At 39.6% G+C, this 22,832-nt stretch overlaps 3 protein-coding genes across 5 annotated transcripts in view; 1 reads left to right on the forward strand and 2 right to left on the reverse strand.

Annotated features, from left to right (window-relative positions):
• Positions 1 to 2,109: 2,109 nt before the first annotated feature.
• slc6a14 (solute carrier family 6 member 14) lies at positions 2,110 to 7,511 on the reverse strand (the record flags this gene model as incomplete). Its single annotated transcript, XM_082532047.1, has 15 exons — positions 7,439 to 7,511; positions 6,887 to 7,031; positions 6,645 to 6,776; positions 5,917 to 6,078; positions 5,541 to 5,634; positions 5,323 to 5,455; positions 4,224 to 4,364; positions 3,970 to 4,105; positions 3,790 to 3,882; positions 3,416 to 3,541; positions 3,200 to 3,318; positions 2,978 to 3,077; positions 2,780 to 2,889; positions 2,440 to 2,607; positions 2,110 to 2,265 (listed from the first exon to the last, which is right to left on the reverse strand). The coding sequence occupies exons 1-15, from the start codon at positions 7,502 to 7,504 to the stop codon at positions 2,110 to 2,112; spliced, it is 1,881 nt and encodes a 626-aa protein (XP_082388173.1). The 5' UTR covers positions 7,505 to 7,511.
• A 1,083-nt stretch (positions 7,512 to 8,594) lies between these two features.
• LOC309706490 (lumican) overlaps positions 8,595 to 22,832 on the forward strand; it is a 28,502-nt gene continuing 14,264 nt past the window's right edge. For 2 of the 3 annotated variants that reach the window (XM_082533071.1, XM_082533069.1), the window contains exons 1-2: positions 8,595 to 8,759; positions 8,838 to 8,880. The gene's annotated coding sequence lies outside the window, so the exon portion shown is untranslated. Of the gene's footprint in view, positions 8,760 to 8,837; positions 8,881 to 10,670; positions 10,945 to 22,832 lie in introns of those variants that run through there. The other variant, XM_082533070.1, reaches the window with a different exon arrangement.
• Positions 18,493 to 22,821, reverse strand: fmoda (fibromodulin a). Its single transcript, XM_082533073.1, has 7 exons — positions 22,773 to 22,821; positions 22,168 to 22,534; positions 21,256 to 21,645; positions 20,513 to 20,635; positions 20,273 to 20,413; positions 19,921 to 20,188; positions 18,493 to 19,635 (listed from the first exon to the last, which is right to left on the reverse strand). The coding sequence occupies exons 3-7, from the start codon at positions 21,616 to 21,618 to the stop codon at positions 19,484 to 19,486; spliced, it is 1,047 nt and encodes a 348-aa protein (XP_082389199.1). The 5' UTR covers positions 21,619 to 21,645; positions 22,168 to 22,534; positions 22,773 to 22,821; the 3' UTR covers positions 18,493 to 19,483.

Consider the following 22,832-nt stretch of genomic DNA (forward strand, 5'->3'; position numbering starts at 1 on the left):
AAAAGACAGACCACCATTCACACTCACATTAGCACCTACAGTTATCAATTAACCCAACCCAATGCATGCTTTTGTACTGTGGAAGGCTGCTGGAGCACTTGGAAAAACCCACACAGGAACTGGGAGAGCATGTAAACTCTGCACAGAAAGGCCCCAAACTGCATTCAAACCCTGCACCTTCTTGATGTGAAACATTTGAGCATTTGGTGAATGATTAAAAAGAATTTAAAAAAAATGTTTCAATTAGGTTTTGATATGTTTGAGTTTGGGTCCTCACCAGTGATACTTAGATTTAAACAGTATGTGTTGAGAGCAACTGAGTCATTGCATTTGTCTGAAAGATATCACCCACAAAATTTAGCTCTAACTAAAATGGTTCCTGGATTGTTATAAGATAAACTTTGATAACTTTGATAAACGTTTTCTTTGTGGATTTTGGGGTTGTTGAACAAAGGTGCAGGGGCACAGGTGAAAATACTATCAGCACAGCAATGAAAAGCATTCACCAGTTTCCATGTATCATAAGGATTCTGCAGGTGGGTTTGAGTTTTTAGTACTGCTGTAAGTAATTCATGATCCTATTTCTAGAAAGCAGCTTTAGTGATTAGTGCTTTGGAGTGTTTTTTTTTCTTTCCTTTTTAGCCACTGGAAATGGTATTGGGAAAAATGCTTTGTATTGTAGCTTGCAAGTGAAAATGCATTCATTTGACACATTTTTCCATTTCTTGTGTTTCTAATTTTTGAAGCGGCTACACTGAGAATGTGAAAATACCCAACTGTGACACACTCAGGTCACACCCAAGCAGTATTATTATTAATGGAAAACATCAGTGCAAACTGTGATTAAGAAGCTTCTGAGACAAAATCTTACATGATTGCTCGTTACCATCATAATCACACAGTCTCTGTTCAGGGTGGAAGTCAGATTTTTTCAAAGGAGGGTGCAAGATTATACAATACAGTCCTGTCTGCAAAGGACCAGTTTTTATATATATATGTATATATATATATAAAAAGTCATATATATATATATATGTCATATATATATATATGACATATATATATATATATATATATATATATATATATATATATATATATATATATATATATATATATACACACATATATACACCTGCACCTTTGTTCAACATACACACACACATGTATGTACTGTATATGTGTGTGTATATACATAAAACAACCAACCAACTAACCAAACACAAAAACAGACTGAAATAAAAACATCTGATTATTTCCTTTTCCTACTTATGAAATATGACAAATTCTGTAAAAAATATCAGTTGCATTTTTATTTACTACATTTAAATATCAGAATATAAGTGACAGGAAAAGGAACTGTGCTTTAAAGACTAGCATAGTTAATGACACAGACTCAATCTCTCCTAATATAAGAATAATTTACCCCCCACCAAAAAAAACAAAAAACAAAATAAAAAAAACCCCAAAACAAAACATAAAACTGCCAAGAAAATATCACCTGATAATAATGCCCTATCAAGTAATACATATATTACATATATATACGGTATATATATTTTCTCCATGTCAACTTTGTTTGTGTGATTGAGTCTTCTCTTTTTCTGTAAACACATGAACTCACACAAGCTGCAGCAGGACATATACAGTGTACAATGGGTCATAAAAACAGGGGAAAAGACCCAGACATTTCTTCTAAAAGAAGAAAGAAGAAATGTTTAGATAGTAAGAAGAGTCCACATCCTCATTTGGGAACATTAGATCTCAGCTGTTATGCAGTATATACATCATTCTGCTCAGTAAAGTGTTCACACTTTGTTTGCAATGGTGACTTGATTGCATTGTGCTCTTAAAGAAACCCATTCTGCCTGTCGAAGGACATAGTTCTTTTTTTTAAATTGCTGATCCAACTATTACCAAACAGACTGTAGAAATTAAAAATACATCCCAAAAAAGCGCTCAGGTTTCAGGAAGTTTACATGTAAGTTCTGTGCCGTCTGCTGTGAGTTTATATTTCGGCTGCTTTCTGCTTCCCAGAGGTCAAAAATGACTTAACTTTCAGAACTTTCAAAACAAGGTATTCATAGAGCAAACGCAGGAGAAGCCTCATTATAGCCACGAACTGGAGATTACATTCAGATTAACTTCTGCTTTAATTTTGCTGTTGTTCCTATGGCGGCAGCGTTCTTCTGAGTAGCGCTCCCCTCGATGGACGTCCAAATAGGGATGCCATTCCTCAGATGGCGAGCACAGTGACTTCAGACGCTGCAGAATATAAGAAGCGTAAATTTTAGTACTGTGTATTTATTTTAATACTCACAAATCATTTGTGTGACTGACTGAAAAAAAAGATCCAAGCAGTTCAACAACTACTACAATCTTTCAAATGTAGAAAAAGACAAGAATAATCCACAGTCAATCCACTGCACAAGTACACACCTTCCAGGGGTTTCCTTTTGCCTTTATCAGCTTATACCCAGCAGCAACAGGGATCCACATCAGGACAAATGCAATCATGCACCAGCCTAAATTCATGCCCCAGTCTGGGTAGGGGATACCTCCATAGTTAGGGGGTTCAAAGTAAACCAGAGACGAGATCAAGAGGAACTAGACAAAAGTCACAAAAAAAACATAAAGTTCACTACTGGTAGAGACAAACAACTACAAGATATTTGTGTACACCTATGCACGTTAATAAAAGTCGATACTTTTAATTAACACAATGCTTTTGCCTTTTAAATTCTCTTGTACAGCAAACAAGGCAGCACTGTGTACTCACCACTACGATGCAGGGGGTGATAAAGAACCAACATGCTCTCCACCACAGCCAAAATGTGGAAGTCTTCATTCCAATCATCATCTCAATGTCTTTAATAAAACGGTTTCCCCCTGCAAGGTGGAAGAAGAATATAAGTATCCTGGAATTTAAGACCATCAGTCACCTTTCATATGCACAAACTTAGATTGTTGTACTTACCGTAAATGTAGCAGATGGCAATAATCTCCAAAAGCACCAAAAATAGCAGCACCCAGCTGGCAATAAACTGGTCAATTAGGGTTACCCAGTATATACCTGCCTATGATACACACATGCATGAAAAACACACAAAACCATTATACATTATACATTTACACAGAGAGACTGAGCAAGTTAACTATTTTATAACAGCCACAGAAAGTTGTGCTAAGACAGACTTACCCTTGTGACACATGGTAAACCCAGGAGGTAGAGGACAGAACATAACGTTACAGTTAATAAGACATGTTTGGATTTGAAGACTGTGGGGAAAGCGTCAAGCAGGCAGGTCGTTATCACCTCTAATGACAAGAAGAGAGATTTTAGTTTGTGTAGATCAAACAGCAGTGGGCTGAATGTTCTGCAAACATCACACTGAACTGAAGCTTCAGATCGAACCTATTCCTGCAAACTGGGAGTCCAAACCAACAGTCAAAAGCATGAAGAAGAACAAAATGGACCACAGCGGGGAGATGGGGAGCTTAGACAGAGCATCTGGATAGGCTATGAAAGCCAGACCAAACCCTGCATAAAGACAAATAAAAGGGGAAAAATCATCTGGTAGCATCATCTGGAACCAACATGGTTTATCCAGCTTATTCTGCCAATATTCAGCAATGAGATGAGTCTTGCACTCTTTGTAAAGGATCCCATGAATTTCTGAAACCTAGTCGCACTCTTTGTTTAAACAGGCAAAACTGAAAGCACAAAGCTGACAGAATGGCAGTATTTAACACCAAATGATGAGAGTGTGTTGGTGTTGTATGTCTGACCTTCCTTTACCACTTTTGAAACTGGCGTTTTGTAGACGTGAGCCATATGTCCCAAAAATGAAAATATGGCAAAGCCTGCAAGCACACTGGTCCCTGGAAAGAGATCAAATCAGAAAATGTATAAAAGGAAATGCAAAAACAATTTCATTCTTTCTAGAATTTAGTTAGAGAGGGCCCTACCTGCATTAGTAAGGGTGACAACAAACGAGTCCTTGAACACGTTGTTGTGAAAGTTGTTATAGGAAGCGAGAGCAATGAGTCCACCCCAGCCAATAGAGAGAGAGTAGAAGGTCTGAGTTGCTGCATCTTTCCACACCTAAAACACAGAGTTGTACTGTAGCTCATTAAGAGGTTTTTTTTCTCAGATAACAAATGACTTTATTGGATTGCACATGAACAGTGACAGTTTGCACATGAACAGTGAGAGTTTCTACCTGAACTTCAGTCAGTTTGGTCAGATTGGACTGAGAACCAATGTAGAACTCGATCCCATCTTTGGCTCCCTCTAGAGTCACACCTCTGATCAGCAGGATCACAATCACCACGTAAGGGAAGGTAGCAGTGAAATACACAACCTGGAGATACAAAGACTTGTTACTTTGCAGGAAAAGCAAAAGACTGCATTTTGTTACATTTGTTAAGCCTAAATTCTAAAATCTGTCAGGCCTTCTGCATTTCAGTACTGACAGTTTAGCATCGCATACGAAAAGTGCAATCTGTCATTTTGTTGTTCTTGGTTTACTAATTTTTACAATACTTTAACACTTTAATACTTTAATAGTTGCTTCGAGTTAGATGAGATGATGAATATCAGTCCTGTTTCAGTACATTCAGCTAATAATGAAACTAAGGGAATAGTTTGTTAGATTACTATAAAATCGTTCAAAACTAAAAAAGGACACCAGCACTATAGACTGTTGATAAAAGGTTTCAAAACCATCCTGAGTTTTTTTTAAACTGGATAACAGAAACAAGGTGTGGAGCTGCCTGAGGCGTGGCTGCACAATAGAAAATATAAAGCATGTGGTGTCTTTTTATTATTTATTTTTTGTTTTTTTAAATGGGAAAAAACATTTGGAGCAGCATGGCGGTGCAGTAATTAGCACCTTTGAATCCACGTGTGGAGTTCGCTTGTTGTCTTGATGCCTATGTAGTTTCTCTTGGGGTTCTCCTATATATATATACATTTAGGGCACCTTTTGTCCTATGACACCTGAGTTGGTGAAGTCGAAGAAAATAGTGGGATGGGACCATAATTTAAAAAATTACGTTATGAACATAATTTAAATCTAGCAATTGAGTCCTTGAGAATGTGTATGATATATATGAGGTCATCAGCAGGGGGAGTCACACCCTGCTGATATAAGAAAAAACACCACAGTGACTTCACTTATCATATGCTTATTAGACTTTTTAGTTAGTTTGTGAAACTAAACAGCTAATATCACAAACTAAATTATTCTAAATAGATGTGTGGATTTGTATGTTGGACAAACGAACAGGAGTCCATCTACACGGAGGATTTTGACGTACTTTGCCTGATGATTTGATGCCTTTGATGAGCGCAGCAGTAACAATTATGGAGGTCAGCAGCAGACAGAGAGCCAAGTGCCAAACTACTGGCCCCGTTTCATCAAGACCACTGGACCTCTGCAGAGCCACATTACTGCAAAGAAGAAGACGTGCATTTGTACAAACAGTGTGACAAGTGCTTTTATTTATGCCTGTGTGCACGAGTGTTTGAGTCTTACTCCCAGTACAGCTCACTCGAAGTCTGTATCGAAGAGCAGCTGCTGTTTTCCTGAGTCCAGTTGGTAACCAAAACACTGCTTACATTACAGGACACTAAAAAAAGAGAGAGGACTTGTGAGTGTCCAAAATATAAATCTTATATCAGTATTTACCACAACACAAGTACCTGTGATTGGATCTCTAGTGGGTGCTTTAATTTCTCCAGAATATTTACATTTTAGGTTACTGAGATTTAAAACCACATCAAAATACTTTATAATCTTTATGACTGATATCAATTTATGTTAAATCAGTGTATGTGGTGATGCAGATACCACAGAGCAGAAGACTTAATGAGCTGCTCTTTACAAGAATACAAGAATATAATGTACGCACCTTCAGGCGTGGTGCTGCAGTTACTGCCATCGCAGCTGGAACAGCCGGACCACGGCAGAGGACACTGCATGGAGGCGAACATGTAGTACAGGCTGTAGGCGATGATGACGTTGTAATAAATAGACACTATTACAGACACCACAACCATGGCAACACCAATACCTGAAGGGATAGATAGGGCATAAAAGACACTATTAAATTAAAAAAATATTATCGGAAACTTCACCAGACAAAAGCTGTTTTTTGATTGAACTAATCATAATAAGTGTGTCTAAGTTTACTGATCATACATAAAAGCATGCTGTTTTTGTTTTTTGCTGTAGTAATTTAAAAATGTCCTCTCGCTTATTACAGTTTCTTTAATTACACTGCAGCGTTCTTCTTTTTGTTTGAAGAACATAAAACAATTTGGTAATCCTCATTAAAGCTGCCATTAAAAAAAACAAAATTGGGTTTGGGGTCAGTTTTGGTCACACAGTTGACCATTAACCAAAAACCTTATTAAGGAGAGTTTAGGGCTGATTTATGGTGACACAGCTCTGCATTGGCCACAAGCCTCATTAAATGTACTGTTCATAATTCATGTGACCTGCAAGCAGCTCTTAAGAAAAGCCAATAATAATCCAGAGAACCTAGTGATTAAAAAATGCACATTTATATTTATTGGAATGTTGATTAATTCATAACATTTTCTTTTATTTAAAAAAAGAAAAACCTCTTAAAATTACCCTGTATTAATGGCACTGCACTCCATACATTAACTGGACCTTGGCTGCAGAATTGACCCAAGGCACTTTCCAAGAAGAAAAGAGGAATTCCAACCACCACCAACATCACGAAATATGGGATAAGAAAGGCACCTGCTCAAAATGAAGGATTTGGTGGTAAAGAGGAAAACAAATCTTATAAAAACATAGTTGCTTTGAAATAGAATCTTGGATAATGGATTAGAAAATAAATGCTGATTTACCCCCTCCATTCTTGTATGCCAAATACGGAAATCTCCAGATATTTCCCAGACCAACAGCATATCCGATCATAGAGAGAATGTACTCCTTCTTACTGGTCCAGTTACCACGCTCAGTATTCTCATCCCCATCGTCCACACGTGGATCCTGCTCATTTAAAAAGTTCAAAACTTTTGTAAACTTGTAAAACTTGTGACGTATGTAAGCAATTATTGGATGCACCAGGACTTTCAGAAAAAATAAAGATGTTAGAAAGAAGAGTCTGTTGTAGAACAATGGTATGGTACATAATTTAAATATTAATTAATCAACACCAGGACACAAGATATCAGTCATTATAATAGTTATTAGTTATTAGTAATTATATACGGTACTAGAAAGGTGGTTTAATTTATCAGCTGAATTATTTTTTTCTAAATATGTGACAGTTACATCAAAAACAAAATACAGATCTTTAAATACAGGCAAGTGTCTTCTTCCTCAGTCTATTTCTGCAGACTATTATGCTGTAAGTTATCCAGTGAAAGTCTGGTCAGTCAGTTATGCAGTCCTACCTGGTCGACAACAGCAGGATTTCTGAAGATGAAACCCTTGAAACTTTGCCACCCGTATTCCCTCATGTTCGTTCGCCTGCTTGTTAGGACAGAATAAGAAATTTGAAGTTAACTACATCTGTTTTAAAGTCTCCTCTCTAAAGGCGAGCTAGTGATGTGTTCCAATCATCTGCCTCAGCCCTCCCCCTGAGATAGTTGTATGCAATTACCTCAACTCCCACTCTAAACTTAAAAAAGTGGTTATAAAGATGAGTGATGAACGTTTTCCTCTTTTTAAGATTAATGACACAACTGCTGACACTCAGTCTGATAACGTCAGGGTCACTTTACGCAATTATGTGGAGCTGTTATTAGATGGTAGTCATGTTCACTGTATAATATCATGGTGCTAAAATACAGTATGTATGACTTCTTTCTGTAGAGAGGAGTGATAGCATGCTTACACTGATAAATAAAAAAAGAGTGGAGCTCCCACTGTTTACGAGCGTCCAGGTTGTGGGTGACTCAGCGTTGCGACGCTAAGCCTGCATCTCTATCTTCAGCACTCCACCCTAATGCCACTGCTGTAATGTACCGTGGATGGGACTCATTTCGGTCAGTGACACATAATGTCACACATAATGACTGCACGGATGACCCGCGTGTGTCTGTGTCACTTGTCATAACAGATGGCGTGCCCGCATGATGGTGACTGGTGACAAAAGGAGATGAATGAAAAATGGCTCAGATTATTCAACATGCAACACAGTCCAAAACACAGATGTTAAACTGATTTCATTCACATAAGCTAATAGTATAAGCACATATGTAACGCCGACTTTGGTCATAATTTGGTAAGCTGTAACTTTACCAACTAGTGCTCTGTGGACACAAAGTAACCAGATCACAGGGAGACTTTCTTAACAACACAGAACAACTATGAATAACTATGACGTTGGTTGCAAGGTTTATATTGTTGGATTGTCATTTATGCTTAGAAATATATACTCATATATGCTTAGAGTTTTATAATCGATTGCATAATGATAGAGGTTTGATCCTTAGCAGTCTGTAAAGACTCTGTGCGCCTTCCAAAGTGTTCTGGCTTACACACCTCTTGGGGTCATGAGAGAGGCCGTACCTTCTGCTACTGATTTATACTGTGGGAGGACAACTAGTCTGTATCTGGTTAAGTGTGGCAGGATGAATATTATGTCTTGGTTCAACCCACTTTCAGTCAGGCGCATTAAGGGGCGCTAGTATAAATAGTGGCCATCTGAGCATCCCCGAATCGCGTACCTGTTATCTCCTTTCGGTCACCTGACTTCCCCCGGTGCTGCAGGTAGGAGCTGTGTACATGTCGTTGTTGCCTCAGCCTGAATTGGCAGTACTTGTGTTGATTGTGGTGTTCATGTTACAGAGATGACCCGCGGATTACCTTCCTGAATCCTCCATGGTGGCTGGTATGTGTTTACTCAGTGCAGTGCATACATTATTTCACTCGGTGGTAAACCAATGTTGTTTATAGGTCGTAGCTGTAGAAGCCTTCTATGAGCCACTCTGTTCATGATTCGTGACGTTGTTTACTTGGTACTCAGTTTGACTCAGTTTTGTTACAATCTCTGCCTTTTATTGCTCTTTTATAGTAAGCACTCATGCTTTGCAGGAAGTGTGGGCTTTAGTGGGCGACCAGTAGCTTTACAGCAAGGTCGCTACGGCTTTTCTACGCTACCCTTGTCATGATCCTGGGCCATGTTGGCCCAGCATTCTTAGTTTCATGTATTTTTGTATTTTGTTCCTTATTTGACTTCCCCTTGTGACTTTTACCCCCTGTGTGCCCCTCTGTGTATCTGTGAGCCCTCGTTTCCCCTCGTGTTTTATTCCATGTTTTCCCCAGCCCGTTATGTCTGTGCTCTCCCCGTGCTCCCTCTCTCCTCCTGTCTGCGCCTCTGTGTACTTCCTGTTTTACTTTGACAGTCTCCCGTCAGTATGCGTCATGTTGTGTTGCTCCTGCCCTGTCTCGTTACAATTATCTGTGTCAGCTGTGTTCCCCGTGTGCTCCCACCTCCCTCGTTAAACCTCTGTGTATTTATGTCTGCGTCTCCCTCTGTTCAGTGTCGCATTCTCCCTCATTCATGGCCGTGTGTTTCTCTGTGTGCTAGTGTGTTGCTTCCCAGTGTAGTTTCTTATCAGCTTGTTTCGCTGTTTCCCTCCAGCAATAAAGCTGTGTTTTGAGTTCATTCCTGCCTCTGTGAGCTTGCGTTTGGGTCCACTTCCTGCCTGCCACACAGCCGAATCATGACAACCCTACGCTAACAGAAGTGCTGCTGCTTTGCCTTTTACCATCTATTTCCGTTTGCGAGGGTTCTTTTTCCCTGCTGCTGCCAGCCTCTTAAGAGTGGACGTCGGCGTGGACAGCGGATAATTACACGTCAATTGACTGAATTGTTAAAATAAAGTAGTCGGGCCGACGGCAATTTGGAGTAATACAGCGACTCCGTCTGCTCCAGATTTAAGGTTTTATTTAGTTGGTATGTCTGTCTCTCTGTTTTGATTTGTAGTTTGGGTTTTTGTTACACCACTGGTAGGAGGCCCTTTTTCTAGCAGCGGATCACCAGTGGGTTCCTGCAGTTGGGCTAACCCCAGCGTTTGCATATTAGTTTTTCTTGGAATATATTATAATTTTCTTTCTTTTATTCAGATGCGGAGGGCCTGACGTGGAGGAGACTGGGGTGCCTTGGTGGTGGGATCCTTTGAGTGTTACACACCTGCATTTTTAGTTTATTAGTATGAGCGTGTGATAGTGTGCTGCACTTGTGTATTGTTGAGTTTTCTTTTCTTTTTTCTTTTTTTTTTTTTGTGTCCCGTTTGGATCTTTAGCCATCAGAATTGTTGTCTTAAGGCCAAGAAAGATGCCAAGCGGATTTATTTTACCAAGTGGATCATCATGGCCTTGCTATATTGGTCCATTTGATTGACCTTTATTATAATTATGAATTTATTTTATTTTCGGTTGCTACAAACGGGACAGACATGACTGGGGGATAGGACAGGGAGAAAAAATGAAAGAAAGAGAGGGAGAGAAAGAAAACCAAAGGGGAGAAGAGATGGTGAGAAGGGGGGGAAGAGAGAAAAAAACAAACAAAACACCTGGATCACCTGTATGGAGAAAAAAACCCAAGAGAAAGCAAACAAAAAAAGAGCAACATAATAAAAAAAACAGCACCATCACAATAAAGCTAGTGTGGTGAACACAAATGTGCTACCACATTTTGGTAAATTTTATTATTTTTAAGAAAAACATATGTCAGCAATTAAGACAATTATTATTTTACATTCATTACGTGTAGTCCATAACAATTGAGGAGAGTAAAAGTGAGAAATAATAAGCGGAACTGTTGATACTGTAGTCGTTCGCCCGCGGTTGCCTAGAGCGGACCAACTTCCTGTCCTCTCAGATGCAATTCGGGAAAAGACACGAGTGCTCCTGTGATTCTTTCTCTGAGACTCTACCTTTATTTTTACAGGTCAGTATCGTCTTAAAAATACAGTGTATGAGGGTTTTGTGCCTTGTTCTACTTCGGTGTTTACTGAGAGTTATGTTGACACCGCTGATGTAACCTTAAGTGGGGTTTAGTTGAAAATTACTGAAGCACGGCACCGCAGCGGTGGTAAAGCCGAGCCGCGCAGCCCCAGGTCTCGCGAGAGTTACCGCGAGTTATCGCGAGAGTTACCGCGAGAGCTCGCCAGCCCGCGGGATGTATTTAAACTTGGTAAACTCCATTTAACAAGCAAATATGTGTGTGTGGTGCTCCAATTTAACTGTAAAGGCCCTGACATCAGATTATTCGAGATTAAAATATCTTATATACACTTTATGGTTCAAGTGATGTGGAAATGTTAAGAATAAGCTGAGAATGAATGTACATTTATGTTGTTACATTGCAAAGTAATACATCCAGGTGTGTTTTGTCTAATCTAGTAAGATTTATGCACTTACAGTGGGGCAAAAAAGTATTTAGTCAGCCACCGATTGTGCGAGTTCCCCCACTTAAAATGATGACAGAGGTCAGTAATTTGCACCAGAGGTACACTTCAACTGTGAGAGACAGAATGTGAAAAAAAAAAATCCATGAATTCACATGGTAGGATTTGTAAAGAATTTATTCATAAATCAGGGTGGAAAATAAGTATTTGGTCACCTCAAACAAGGAAAATCTCTGGCTCTCACAGACCTGTAACGTCTTCTGTAAGAAGCTTTTCTGTCCCCCACTCGTTACCTGTATGAATGGCACCTGTTTGAACTCATCATCTGTATAAAAGACACCTGTCCACAGCCTCAAACAGTCAGACTCCAAACTCCGCCATGGCCAAGACCAAAGAGCTTTCGAAGGACACCAGGAAAAGTATTGTACCCCTGCACCAGACTGGGAAGAGTGAATCTACAATAGGCAAGCAGCTTGGTGTGAAAAAATCAACTGTGGGAGCAATCATGAGAAAATGGAAGACATACAAGACCACTGATAATCTCCCTCGATCTGGGGCTCCACGCAAGATCTCATCCCGTGGGGTCAAAATGATCATGAGAACGGTGAGCAAAGATCCCAGAACCACACGGGGGGACCTGGTGAATGACCTGCAGAGAGCTGGGACCAAAGTAACAAAGGTCACCATCAGTAACACACTACAACGGCAGGGAATCAAATCCCGCAGTGCCAGACGTGTTCTGCTGCTGAAGCCAGTGCATGTCCAGGCCCGTCTGAGGTTTGCCAGAGAGCACATGGATGATACAGCAGAGGATTGGGAGAATGTCATGTGGTCAGATGAAACCAAAGTAGAACTTTTTGGTATAAACTCAACTCGTCGTGTTTGGAGGACGACGAATACTGAGTTGCATCCCAAGAACACCATACCTACTGTGAAGCATGGGGGTGGAAACATCATGCTATGGAGCTGTTTTTCTGCCAAGGGGACAGGACGACTGATCCGTGTTAAGGACAGAATGAATGGGGCCATGTATCGTGAGATTTTGAGCCAAAACCTCCTTCCATCAGTGAGAACTTTGAAGATGAAACGAGGCTGGGTCTTCCAACATGACAATGATCCAAAACACACCGCCCGGGCAACAAAGGAGTGGCTCCGTAAGAAGCATTTGAAAGTCCTGGAGTGGCCTAGCCAGTCTCCAGACCTCAACCCCATAGAAAATCTGTGGCGGGAGTTGAAAGTCCGTGTTGCTCGGCGACAGCCCCAAAACATCACTGCTCTCGAGAAGATCTGCATGGAGGAATGGGCCAAAATACCAGCTACTGTGTGTGCAAACCTGGTAAAGACCTATAGTAAACGTTTGACCTCTGTTATTGCCAGCAAAGGTTATGTTACAAAGTATTGAGTTGTATTTTTGTTATTGACCAAATACTTATTTTCCACCCTGATTTACGAATAAATTCTTTACAAATCCTACCATGTGGATTCATGGATTTTTTTTTTTTTTCACATTCTGTCTCTCACAGTTGAAGTGTACCTCTGGTGCAAATTACTGACCTCTGTCATCATTTTAGGTGGGGGAACTTGCACAATCGGTGGCTGACTAAATACTTTTTTGCCCCACTGTATATCGGATTTGTGGATAAGCTATTTTGAGTTTGCCCTATATGTGAGAGAGCAATAAGACAGTTAAGGCATTATATGGTATCTGCACTGCTGATGTAAATGAGTGAAGGAATAGTGTGGTTAACAGTGTAAACTGGAGAAATGTAATGACCATAGATGCATATATTTGCCAAATGCCTTTTATTTACCTTTTACAGTTATTGAGCATATCTGACAAGTGAAAGCACTGGATGTAAATTATATTTGTTGATCTGAAATAAGAGATGCAATTCGGGAAAAGACACGAGTGCTCCTGTGATTCTTGGACGAGGAGTTGCAGGTTTAAACAGAAAGCGATCCTTTATTTGGATGATAGCACGAGTTAAACATGGAACCCTAAGCAAACTAAAAAACACTAAGAAACAAATACTATGAAGTTCTATGACTATAACAATGACTAAGACAATGGTGGAGATAACAGACGACCTGACAACAACATTCAGAAAACAGAGGACTTAAATACACACATGAGGTGATCAGGGGAAGTGGAGACACATGAGAACACAGCTGACTCGAATGAAACATAATGACAATACAGGGGAGAGTAACACTAACTACAATGAACAAAGAACACCAGACTCTTACAAAATAAACCAGGAAACACGGAGGCATAGACATGGAGATAAAACATGACATGAACTTAACATAACCACATAGACATGAAACATAGACGCAGGAACCAGGGAGACCGGGTACAAGGGGAGATGACAGAAATAACTAAGAAATAAGGTCTGAACAGCAACGTAGAAATGAACTAGATTGAAAATGAATACAAAAATACATAAAACTCAAACACTGGGTCACACGACCCAGTACCGTGACAAGCCCTTTGTTTAGGTGGACCGCTGCGCTCCTAGCACCAGCTGTGGGAAATCTTCACAAGGTCACTTTTGGGCCACACACACAGACAAGGTATTCTTTGTTCACATATATGTCTGTGTAACACGCCATAATGAATTTATGCATATTCATGTACCTTAATAAAGAGCAGTGTTACGAGGAAGCAGACGAGAGCAACTGGGGTCAAGCGAAGGAACGGCGCTGTCACTGTTCTCTCTCTCTCGTGCACGAGATCAAAGAGCTCTGGTTGGTGTCCAATGCTTTTTGCTGTTGTAGTAGGATTGTCTCGTTCCAGCGAGACAGAACCATCATTGGTCATCAAATATAACATTTTCAGAAGATAAATGAAGTGTTTTGTAATGTTCCTGTGAACGGGCCCTGGTTTTGACGTTACATCATTTGAAACATACAGCAGACATACGAGACCAATAAAATACATTATTACTACCAGTCAGATGTTGTTTGTAGGGTTCTGACCCACATGCATGGAAATGGTTTGGCCTCATGTATTATTGTTCAATAATACTAATGGTTTTGCTAATGCTAAGTGCAAAAATAATAAAGCTTACTACTTAATTGTCATACATCTAATTGGGGATATTAGTTATTTTGTTTCACTAACACTTTCGCCTAACACAGTCAATGGTTCATTTCCTGCCAGGGACACATATTCCCTTTGGGGTTGTGTCAGGAGGGTCAAATCAAACACGTGGAGCTGCCCACTGTGGCGACCCCTTCTGAAAGTAGTTGTCGCTCTCTCCTTCTTGCTGTGCGCCTTCCTAACATCAAACCAGTTTGAACATGTTGGTGTTCATATTGTGCATGTTGAAAAACATGGAGATGAAAGAGAAAAAACAAAACATATGCAAGGACCATGAGCGCAAAGCATGAAGATGAAGATTTTGGCCATTCGTTTTCACCAGAATCTTTATTAACACAAGTATCTGCACTTCTGAGCGAACAACTTGTGTATGTTTGTCTTCTGAGGTTATTATTATAACTATTGTTTTAAGTTGCCTGTACTTCCAGGTTACCTCGTTTCTTGTCCATTTTCACTCAACTATCAACTAAACACTTAGCTCAGTATGGGTACACCTAAAACCTTATTCCACTTGCCAGATTGTCTCTGTGTCTGCAGTTATTCTGCATTACAACCTTTTTGGTGTTGTTTATTCTTTAAGAACATTAAAAATGTAAAACCTTTTTGTTCGCCCCTCATTTTTGCCTTTTTTTCCTGCTCCCTGTCTGCTCTCATCACCTTGCTGGCTTGCTGCCTGTGACCCCTGCTTTGTGTATGCTGGATTATGGAGTTTGACAGAGATGCCAGAATAACAGTGGAACTTTGTGTCATATCCAAAGGTCAAATGTAATTATCAAGCCAACAAGTTCTATACATTCTGTTCATTCTTTAGACTTAGACAAGCTTCTTTCCACAGGTTTTATGAGTCAAAGGAGTTAAACAAGTGGAGATGGTTAATGAATTATTTGTGTTTGCCAGGGCAACAGATTTTACTCAGATAATCCAGTCTTTACTATATAGTTTGCTACAAAAGAAAGAGATTATGAACAAATGCGCATTATCTCTATGTATCTTACTTTTGGGAGCATTCACATGCTTCAGGTTCAGGTAGTCAAGCTGAACATGAGGTGCTAACACTCTTACCTCTTGTTCACTTTGAATGGTGTGACATTGTGCTTTACAAGACCAAATTATGGATCCTTTTCTTGCATGCAGTGAAATGTTCAGCTTTTTAAATAGTAAGGCAGTTGCCAGTCAGTCAAATCATGGTTATTCAAATATTCCAAAGGTGCTGTGAGCCAATTAAATCACTACAGAGAACGATTCTGATGGAGTGAGGTCATTGCTTGTGCAGCCTGTTATTTGGCATCAAAATGCAGCCGTTAAAAGTTGATCATTATGGTGAGTAATCGCCCTATTTTATAAGGACAAAGTTAGGTTACTGGCTTGGCTAATGCTAATTTCTAATCAGAGATCTGTTAACTTGCTTTGTGAGTGACTGCTTGTTGTCAGTGGCCATGCTAGTACCCCAAATGTCTTTTTTGCAAACTGTCAAATTGTGGAAGAACTGTAAATCCTCCTATAGTGATTTATAGCTGTGCATGGGTACAGTAGCAGTAGCAACATCTCTGCTTCAAATTCAACATTTGTCTTCTGTTTCTGCTTCTCTCTCTTCTCATGTTTTCTACAGGGAGTGCAGAATTATTAGGCAAATGAGTATTTTGTCCACTTCATCCTCTTCATGCATGTTGTCTTACTCCAAGCTGTATAGGCTCGAAAGCCTACTACCAACTAAGCATATTAGGTGATGTGCATCGCTGTAATGAGAAGGGGTGTGGTCTAATGACATCAACACCCTATATCAGGTGTGCATAATTATTAGGCAACGTCCTTTCCTTTGGAAAAATGGGTCAAAAGAAGGACTTGACAGGCTCAGAAAAGTCAAAAATAGTGAGATATCTTGCAGAGGGATGCAGCAGTCTCAAAATTGCAAAGCTTCTGAAGCGTGATCATCGAACAATCAAGCGTTTCATTCAAAATAGTCAACAGGGTTGCAAGAAGCGTGTGGTTTTGAATGTCAGAAATGTATATTTGTGAATGTGGAGATGTTATATTGGTTTCACTGGTAAAAATAAATAATTGAAATGGGTATATATTTGTTTTTTGTTAAGTAGCCTAATAATTATGCACAGTAATAGTCACCTGCACACACAGATATCCCCCTAAAATAGCTAAAACTAAAAACAAACTAAAAACTACTTCCAAAAACATTCAGCTTTGATATTAATGAGTTTTTTGGGTTCATTGAGAACATGGTTGTTGTTCAATAATAAAATTATTCCTCAAAAATACAACTTGCCTAATAATTCTGCACTCCCTGTAATTCTGCACTCCCTGTATGACGTAAAGGCATAAAGTTCCCAACAATTCCTATGAAATGTCCTCGAAATTACTCAGTACTCAGGAAGAAACAGGAAGTGAGCCACATGTTGTCATTACTACTCTCCACCATAACTATACACAAATCCTTCTTTTATTGAAAGCAGAGCTTGTGAGTTTAAAGCTGTGAGCAAACAGTATTATTGCCCAGTGGCAGTTACTCAGACAGTGTGAGACCTTTAGTTGTTCTCTTTTCTCATTGTACCTGTTTGCAATGGTCTGTACCTGAGTTCTCTGCTATTTTGGTCACTGACCCTTAGCCACAAGTTAACCACAGAAGTCATTTGATATACATTTTACTGTGATGATGATCCTGTGGTGTTTGTCCACAGACTACAGTGGAAAAACATCCTAAATTTAGACATTATGTGTCCTCTGACCATCCCACATCTGGTGAGCTGACGCTTAGAGGGTTAGGCCCTGATGCAACAGCACGTCATCGTTAACATTATCAGCATTACAAGTCCATCCCAGAAAAATATTCATTTGTAACATAGCAGACATAATAAATGTAAAAAGAAAAACATACACTTAAATTGCAATGGAAGGCTATTAAGATAGAGCTAAAAGGAACTAAAGAGAAACGTGAGAAGAAAGAAGAGTCTTAGTTTCCCTCTCGAGTAAAGCCAACCAGCCTGATAAATATCTCTATAGCCATGAGAAAATCGCCTTAGCTGTTTAGAGGAGCAATTAGTCTCAAGAATTCGGGTTAATGAGGTACAATTAAAAAAATATAAATATTTTAAGGAATCCAATGACTCTTCTTTGTGCCAGTATCCCCTTAAGAGCTTTCCTCAGTGTTATATTGGGCAGCTTCAGAGTTTTGACTCCTTGTGGTTTCTCAAGGAAACTGGTTTCTGTGGGCACCTTGGGTTAAAAGTGTAAATAAGCTATAAATGAAACACCTCTTTATCCTGTCTATTACTATGTAGAAACCTTGCATCAGGCCCTAAAAACCCTCACTGGTGACTGATACTCGCTTCATGCTCATGTCTGTTATTAAACCTTTGAAATAAGTATGAATTTAACATTGAGAGATAAGATCAACATAAACTTTAATTCAAAGACTTCAAAGACACTTTTCAGCCACGTTTGAAATTGCAGGAGGAAATGCGAGAGAGACCTTGAAGTGGCTCGACCCCAGCGTCCCGGATCTAACTTAAGTGCTAGGTAAATTATTTTAATCCCCCAAAGTTCCTGCTCCGTGTAGTAATTTTCAAAGAGCACAAACTTTGCAGGTGGAGCTTGCAGGAATAAAGCTTCTTTGATTGGTTGAGTGTCTATTTACTGTGTTCCTCTCTATTCAATTACTGAGGAAGTTTGTTATAGCAATATGTGACAACTCAGCAGCCTGTTATCTCAAATAAAATGTATCCTGTAAATGAAACACTATTTAAAAACAACACTTAAAGCACCGTGAAACAGTGAAGTGAATATAACTGATCAAGTCTGGGAAACCTTGAGTTTTTATTATTTAAGTTGTTATAAGGAACCATTTGAGGAATAGCTACAAAAACTTTCTCCTCGGATCCCAGATCAAAGAGAGACAGTTCATACTTTTGACTGATCACCTCAGTATTGCATTTCATCACTGGCTGATCAATATAGGACAAAAATGACACAGATCTTTATTAACTTTATTTATTCTGCAATGGGTTCATGAACAAAAACCCTTTGTCAGGATAATAATTAATCCATGCAATGTTTACATAGATCCTAATTCACAGACCACGAGCCCCACGCATGTCTGATTTACTACAGTACGATATCCATATTATTTTTTTCTCATGGAACAGAGACATTTTCTGTTTCTCTAAGAAAATTTCACTGTGCAAAAAGACGATCTTAAACAGAATCAAGCTGTCACAGCATTTTTCTCTCAGAAAGATAAACTAATATAACCAAGTGCAATAACATATTCTCATGCAGTAGACACCATAATAATGTTTTAGTATTCTACATATGATCTATATTTGAAATTATATATTTCACAGTATACAAACCGTTATTTAGCACCTTATTATACAAAGCAATAAAACACATGGAGGAAGTCCCGAAAAGTTGATTCTATTCATCTGGACGTAGCGTCCCCAACCTTATAAACAGGTTGGTGACGCTACGTCCAGATGAGACTGAAGAAGTCACTTGAATGAGTGACAAAATGTTTCTCCCACTAAAAATGCTACGTCCACATGAACAAAATCAACTTTTTGAGATTTCCCTACATGGATGATTGCGCATGCATTAAGACACGTGGAGGAAGAATCATTACAGCACAGTATGCTGTAAATAGGATGAAGGTCAGAGAACCATTCCTGAATTTCATTCAGGTTCTGTTGTTTTTTTGTGATTAAAGGCTCATTTATGGTGTTTTATCCTTGTAAATCTGAAATTTCAATACACGAGAAAAAACAGGCTTTCATTCTTTCTTTCTTTCTTTCTTAACTGGAGGAATTTCTAGTAAAGCTCACAGTGATGCTCTCTGCAATCACTAATAACTAACTCACTACCTGCTGTAGATATCAACTTATATCTGCTGTAACCTGTTTTTTTTTAAAAAATAGTCCTGCTGTAGGTGCATGTGGTGAACTGAGCCACAGACTGCGTTGTGCACATGCTTAGATCTCAATGTCGAGAACCTGGCGCAGACAATGGCTCACGTCGGTGGGGATGTCCACAAGACTGAGCTCGTTTCCATCCAGTCGCACCATTAAGAGTCTGGAGAAATTTGTCACGTCCACAACACTGCAGAAGCTACCCACAGTAAACTCTACAGGCAAGAGAAAGAGTGGAGACAGCGATGAGTTCACTTTCATGCAAAACTGTAAAATGGCAGTATAACTGTATAAATCACCCCAGGAAAAGACATGTCCAACATCTCATTTCTCAAAATCCAGCAAACAACTTTTTGTTCTCGTTTAATCTAAGTGGCAGTACATATACGATCATGAACTTTCTTATTACGAAATCAACAAAACTGGCTTAAAGGTAGAAAACTGCATGGTAATGTAGAGCATGACGATTAAAAAAATGATTTCTTCAAAGAAACTCTCACCTTTGATCTGATTGGCTTGCAGGTAAAGGTATTGCAGCGTGGTGCTAACTGAAGGAATTCTCTCCAGTTTGTTGAAGCTCAGGTCCAGCTCCACCAGCCCAGACACGTTAAACGTGTTAGCGGGGATGCCTTTATTTGTTAGCAGGTTATGCGACATCCTAAAATACTGTAGCTGAGAGAAGAGGCTCAGGAATCCCTCAGGTATAGAGTCGATGGCATTGTACTCCAGGTAGAGCTGATGCAGGTATGCAGGGAGCGGAGCTGGGACCTGGGACAGTGACACAACATCTCTGAACGAGATTACCTTGGTTGCTTAATAATGCATTTAGAAAAAAAACAGATAAACAATTACCTTTGTCAACTTGTTGCTACTGAGGTCAAGCAGTGTGAGGGAGTTCAGCCCCTTCAGTGATGAGCCCACCTCTGAGAGAGCATTATCATGAAGGTACAGGATAGTGAGGTTATCCATTCCCTCTAGGTCTGCAGGTGACACCTAGGTAAAAGTGGCAATAGCCGTAAAGCATATCGTAATGTCTCAACTGATGTTGGACTAAAACAGGAGGGCTGTGAATGTGAATTTTTGAAGATTTACCTTCTCAATCATGTTGTTATCCATTCTCAGGTCTCTCAGGCAGAGGGGAAGGTTTGAAGGAATGCTGGTCAAATTATTGTATTGTAGATATAAACGCTCAAGTTCCCCCAGCTTCACAAATGCCTGCAAAGTGATCAAGATGAGCAGGTATAAAACCCAAAAAGAAAAATCATCCTAAATTATGTGGTGGTTTTACAATAAAAATGATGAAAGGGGCCTTTTCAGAGCACAGATGCATTATTGTCGGTTGTGATATTGAAATGATATTACACTACATCTTTTTATGTGTTTGCAAACGACCGGCTAAGTTTCAACTAGCATTCAAACTGATGGTTACAGTGCGTGAATGTGCGTGATGTGTTTTTCAGTGTGTTTCACTGGAGAAAGAGACTTTATGCTGAGGGTTGTAGACCACAAGGTTTGTGGCTCTGATGTAGCTAGCTGCTGTCTGGTTTAGTGTGAGCATGTGCTCTGCTGATCACACTGCTTTACCCATACATGTTTCAAATTATAACAAGTTTATTATATGATGACAGAAAACTAACCACAATATTTATTCATGTTTTTTCCCCCTTTTGGTTTCTTCTTTTCTTTAAAAAAACAGGTAACACAGGAAATTAACTTGAGGATTAAGAACAGACAGCAATAAAAGAAAACCGACTCGGGCTGTTAGACACCTGTCAGCCATTGTACCGCTATTTATAGTGATGTGTGTCTGGATGTGCCTATGACTACGTGTTTACCTTCTTGCCAATTGATTCAGATGTCAGCTGGTTGAAATGCAACATAAGCCACACCAGATTGGTTGCATTGCTTAGAGCCGAGTCAGGCAAAGATGTGATGGCATTGTGTTGAAGATACAAGTATTTGATATGGGAGGGAATCGGTGGCACGGTGGTAAGGCCTCGCCCATTACAGTACATAGCAACGGGGAAGGAAGAGGGGCAGTCACACTCGTCAGGACACGCCGACACACTGTATGCTCTGTCTGCATACTGGGAGCCATAAAAGTATCCTTGGCTCTGCCAGTAATTTGTCCAGGAGTTCCATCCATGGCAGAGAACGAGGGGAATCAGGGCAGACAAAAGGAAAATCACCTGACGCATGATGGAAGGAAGTCACTCAAATCTTAACTGTAATGTAACACAGGGAGAACAGAGGGACATGCAGTGGTATTAAAAAGGCCAAAAAATAGAAAAAGTTATTCACAATCACCAAAATGTTCGAGATTTATAATCTTACAGATGTTTTAGAACGTTTTGAAATGCTCAAACATGTGAAATTTGACATTTAAAAGAACAAAAAACTGCCAACTTTAACTAAATCTGTTATTCTTCTGTCCTACTTAGGTTTAAGGTGCAGTGCAGGCATGGACTTCATTTGGAAATATTGCTGCCTGCAGGCAGTCACATTCTTACTGGTCTTAGTCCACAGGGAAACTCAGAAAAGCCTTTCCTGGCTTTCTTAAACCTTCCATGAATGCCAGTTTTGTAATATTCACTCTGTTACCTTAAAAATTAAGGTAAAACATTCAGTGATTATTTTTCCAAAATTATTCTACCCTTACTTCTCATTTAGCCTTGTATAAATCTCAATTTAAAAGAAAACAAAAAGATTTCACACACTTGCATGCACACACAAACACACACACCTACCCGATCAAAGGCACTGGCCCTCTTGTCCCCCGCTCTCTCTCTGAGTGAGTGTGCTCAGGACTGCAGGGTGCTCTGACACACACTGTATGAAAAGTATTTTCTCCCCTCCCTGCTCTCCGTTCCGTCATGCTAGCCCCCTCCACACCCGTCTGTCTGTTCTTGTGCTTTTGATTACTTCCACCCCCTTGTCCAGTTGCCCGCACCCCATTGCATTTGGTCGGGAATGGCCCACAGCCCACTCTGAAGCCTTTTTTCTCCCCCTCCAGTGTGAATGATGTGAGACGCAGTGGCTTTGAGGGATTGTTCCCATCTGCGAGCAGCACATTCAATCCCTCCGTTTCCTCATTTCGAGTGACCCCCTCTCTTTCTTCACAATAAAGGGTAGAAAAATAAAAGTCATACATAAGTGGCAATGATAAAATGATCCAACTTTGGTTCATATGGTGCAAATGCAAATACCTGTGAAAGACTAAAATGAGTAAGAACTTGATATTACATATACTTTAGCTGTAGCACTGCAAAGAAAGTGGAAGTTTTGTTATCGTAGTTTATTGCAGCTACAAACATAAAATCGCAGGTGTGCTGTTAGCAGGTGAGACACTCACCAGCCAACTGTGTAATTTGGAATAATGAAAAGCTGGATAATTGGTTGTGTTTTTTTCTTC

The sequence above is a fragment of the Aulonocara stuartgranti genome (genome assembly GCF_965226115.1).
Source record: "Aulonocara stuartgranti genome assembly, chromosome: 5".
Lineage (NCBI taxonomy): Eukaryota > Metazoa > Chordata > Actinopteri > Cichliformes > Cichlidae > Aulonocara > Aulonocara stuartgranti.

What these genes read in the sequence shown, in the direction of transcription:
- fmoda (XM_082533073.1), bottom strand. Translation starts at nt 21,618, where the DNA reads ATGCGTCAGGTGATTTTCCTTTTGTCTGCCCTGATTCCCCTCGTTCTC. An exon ending in ATAACAACATGATTGAGAAG is followed by an intron (nt 20,414 to 20,512) that starts GTAAATCTTCAA and finishes ACTTTTACCTAG; the next exon opens with GTGTCACCTGCAGACCTAGA. An exon ending in GCAAGCCAATCAGATCAAAG is followed by an intron (nt 19,636 to 19,920) that starts GTGAGAGTTTCT and finishes TCTTGCCTGTAG; the next exon opens with AGTTTACTGTGGGTAGCTTC.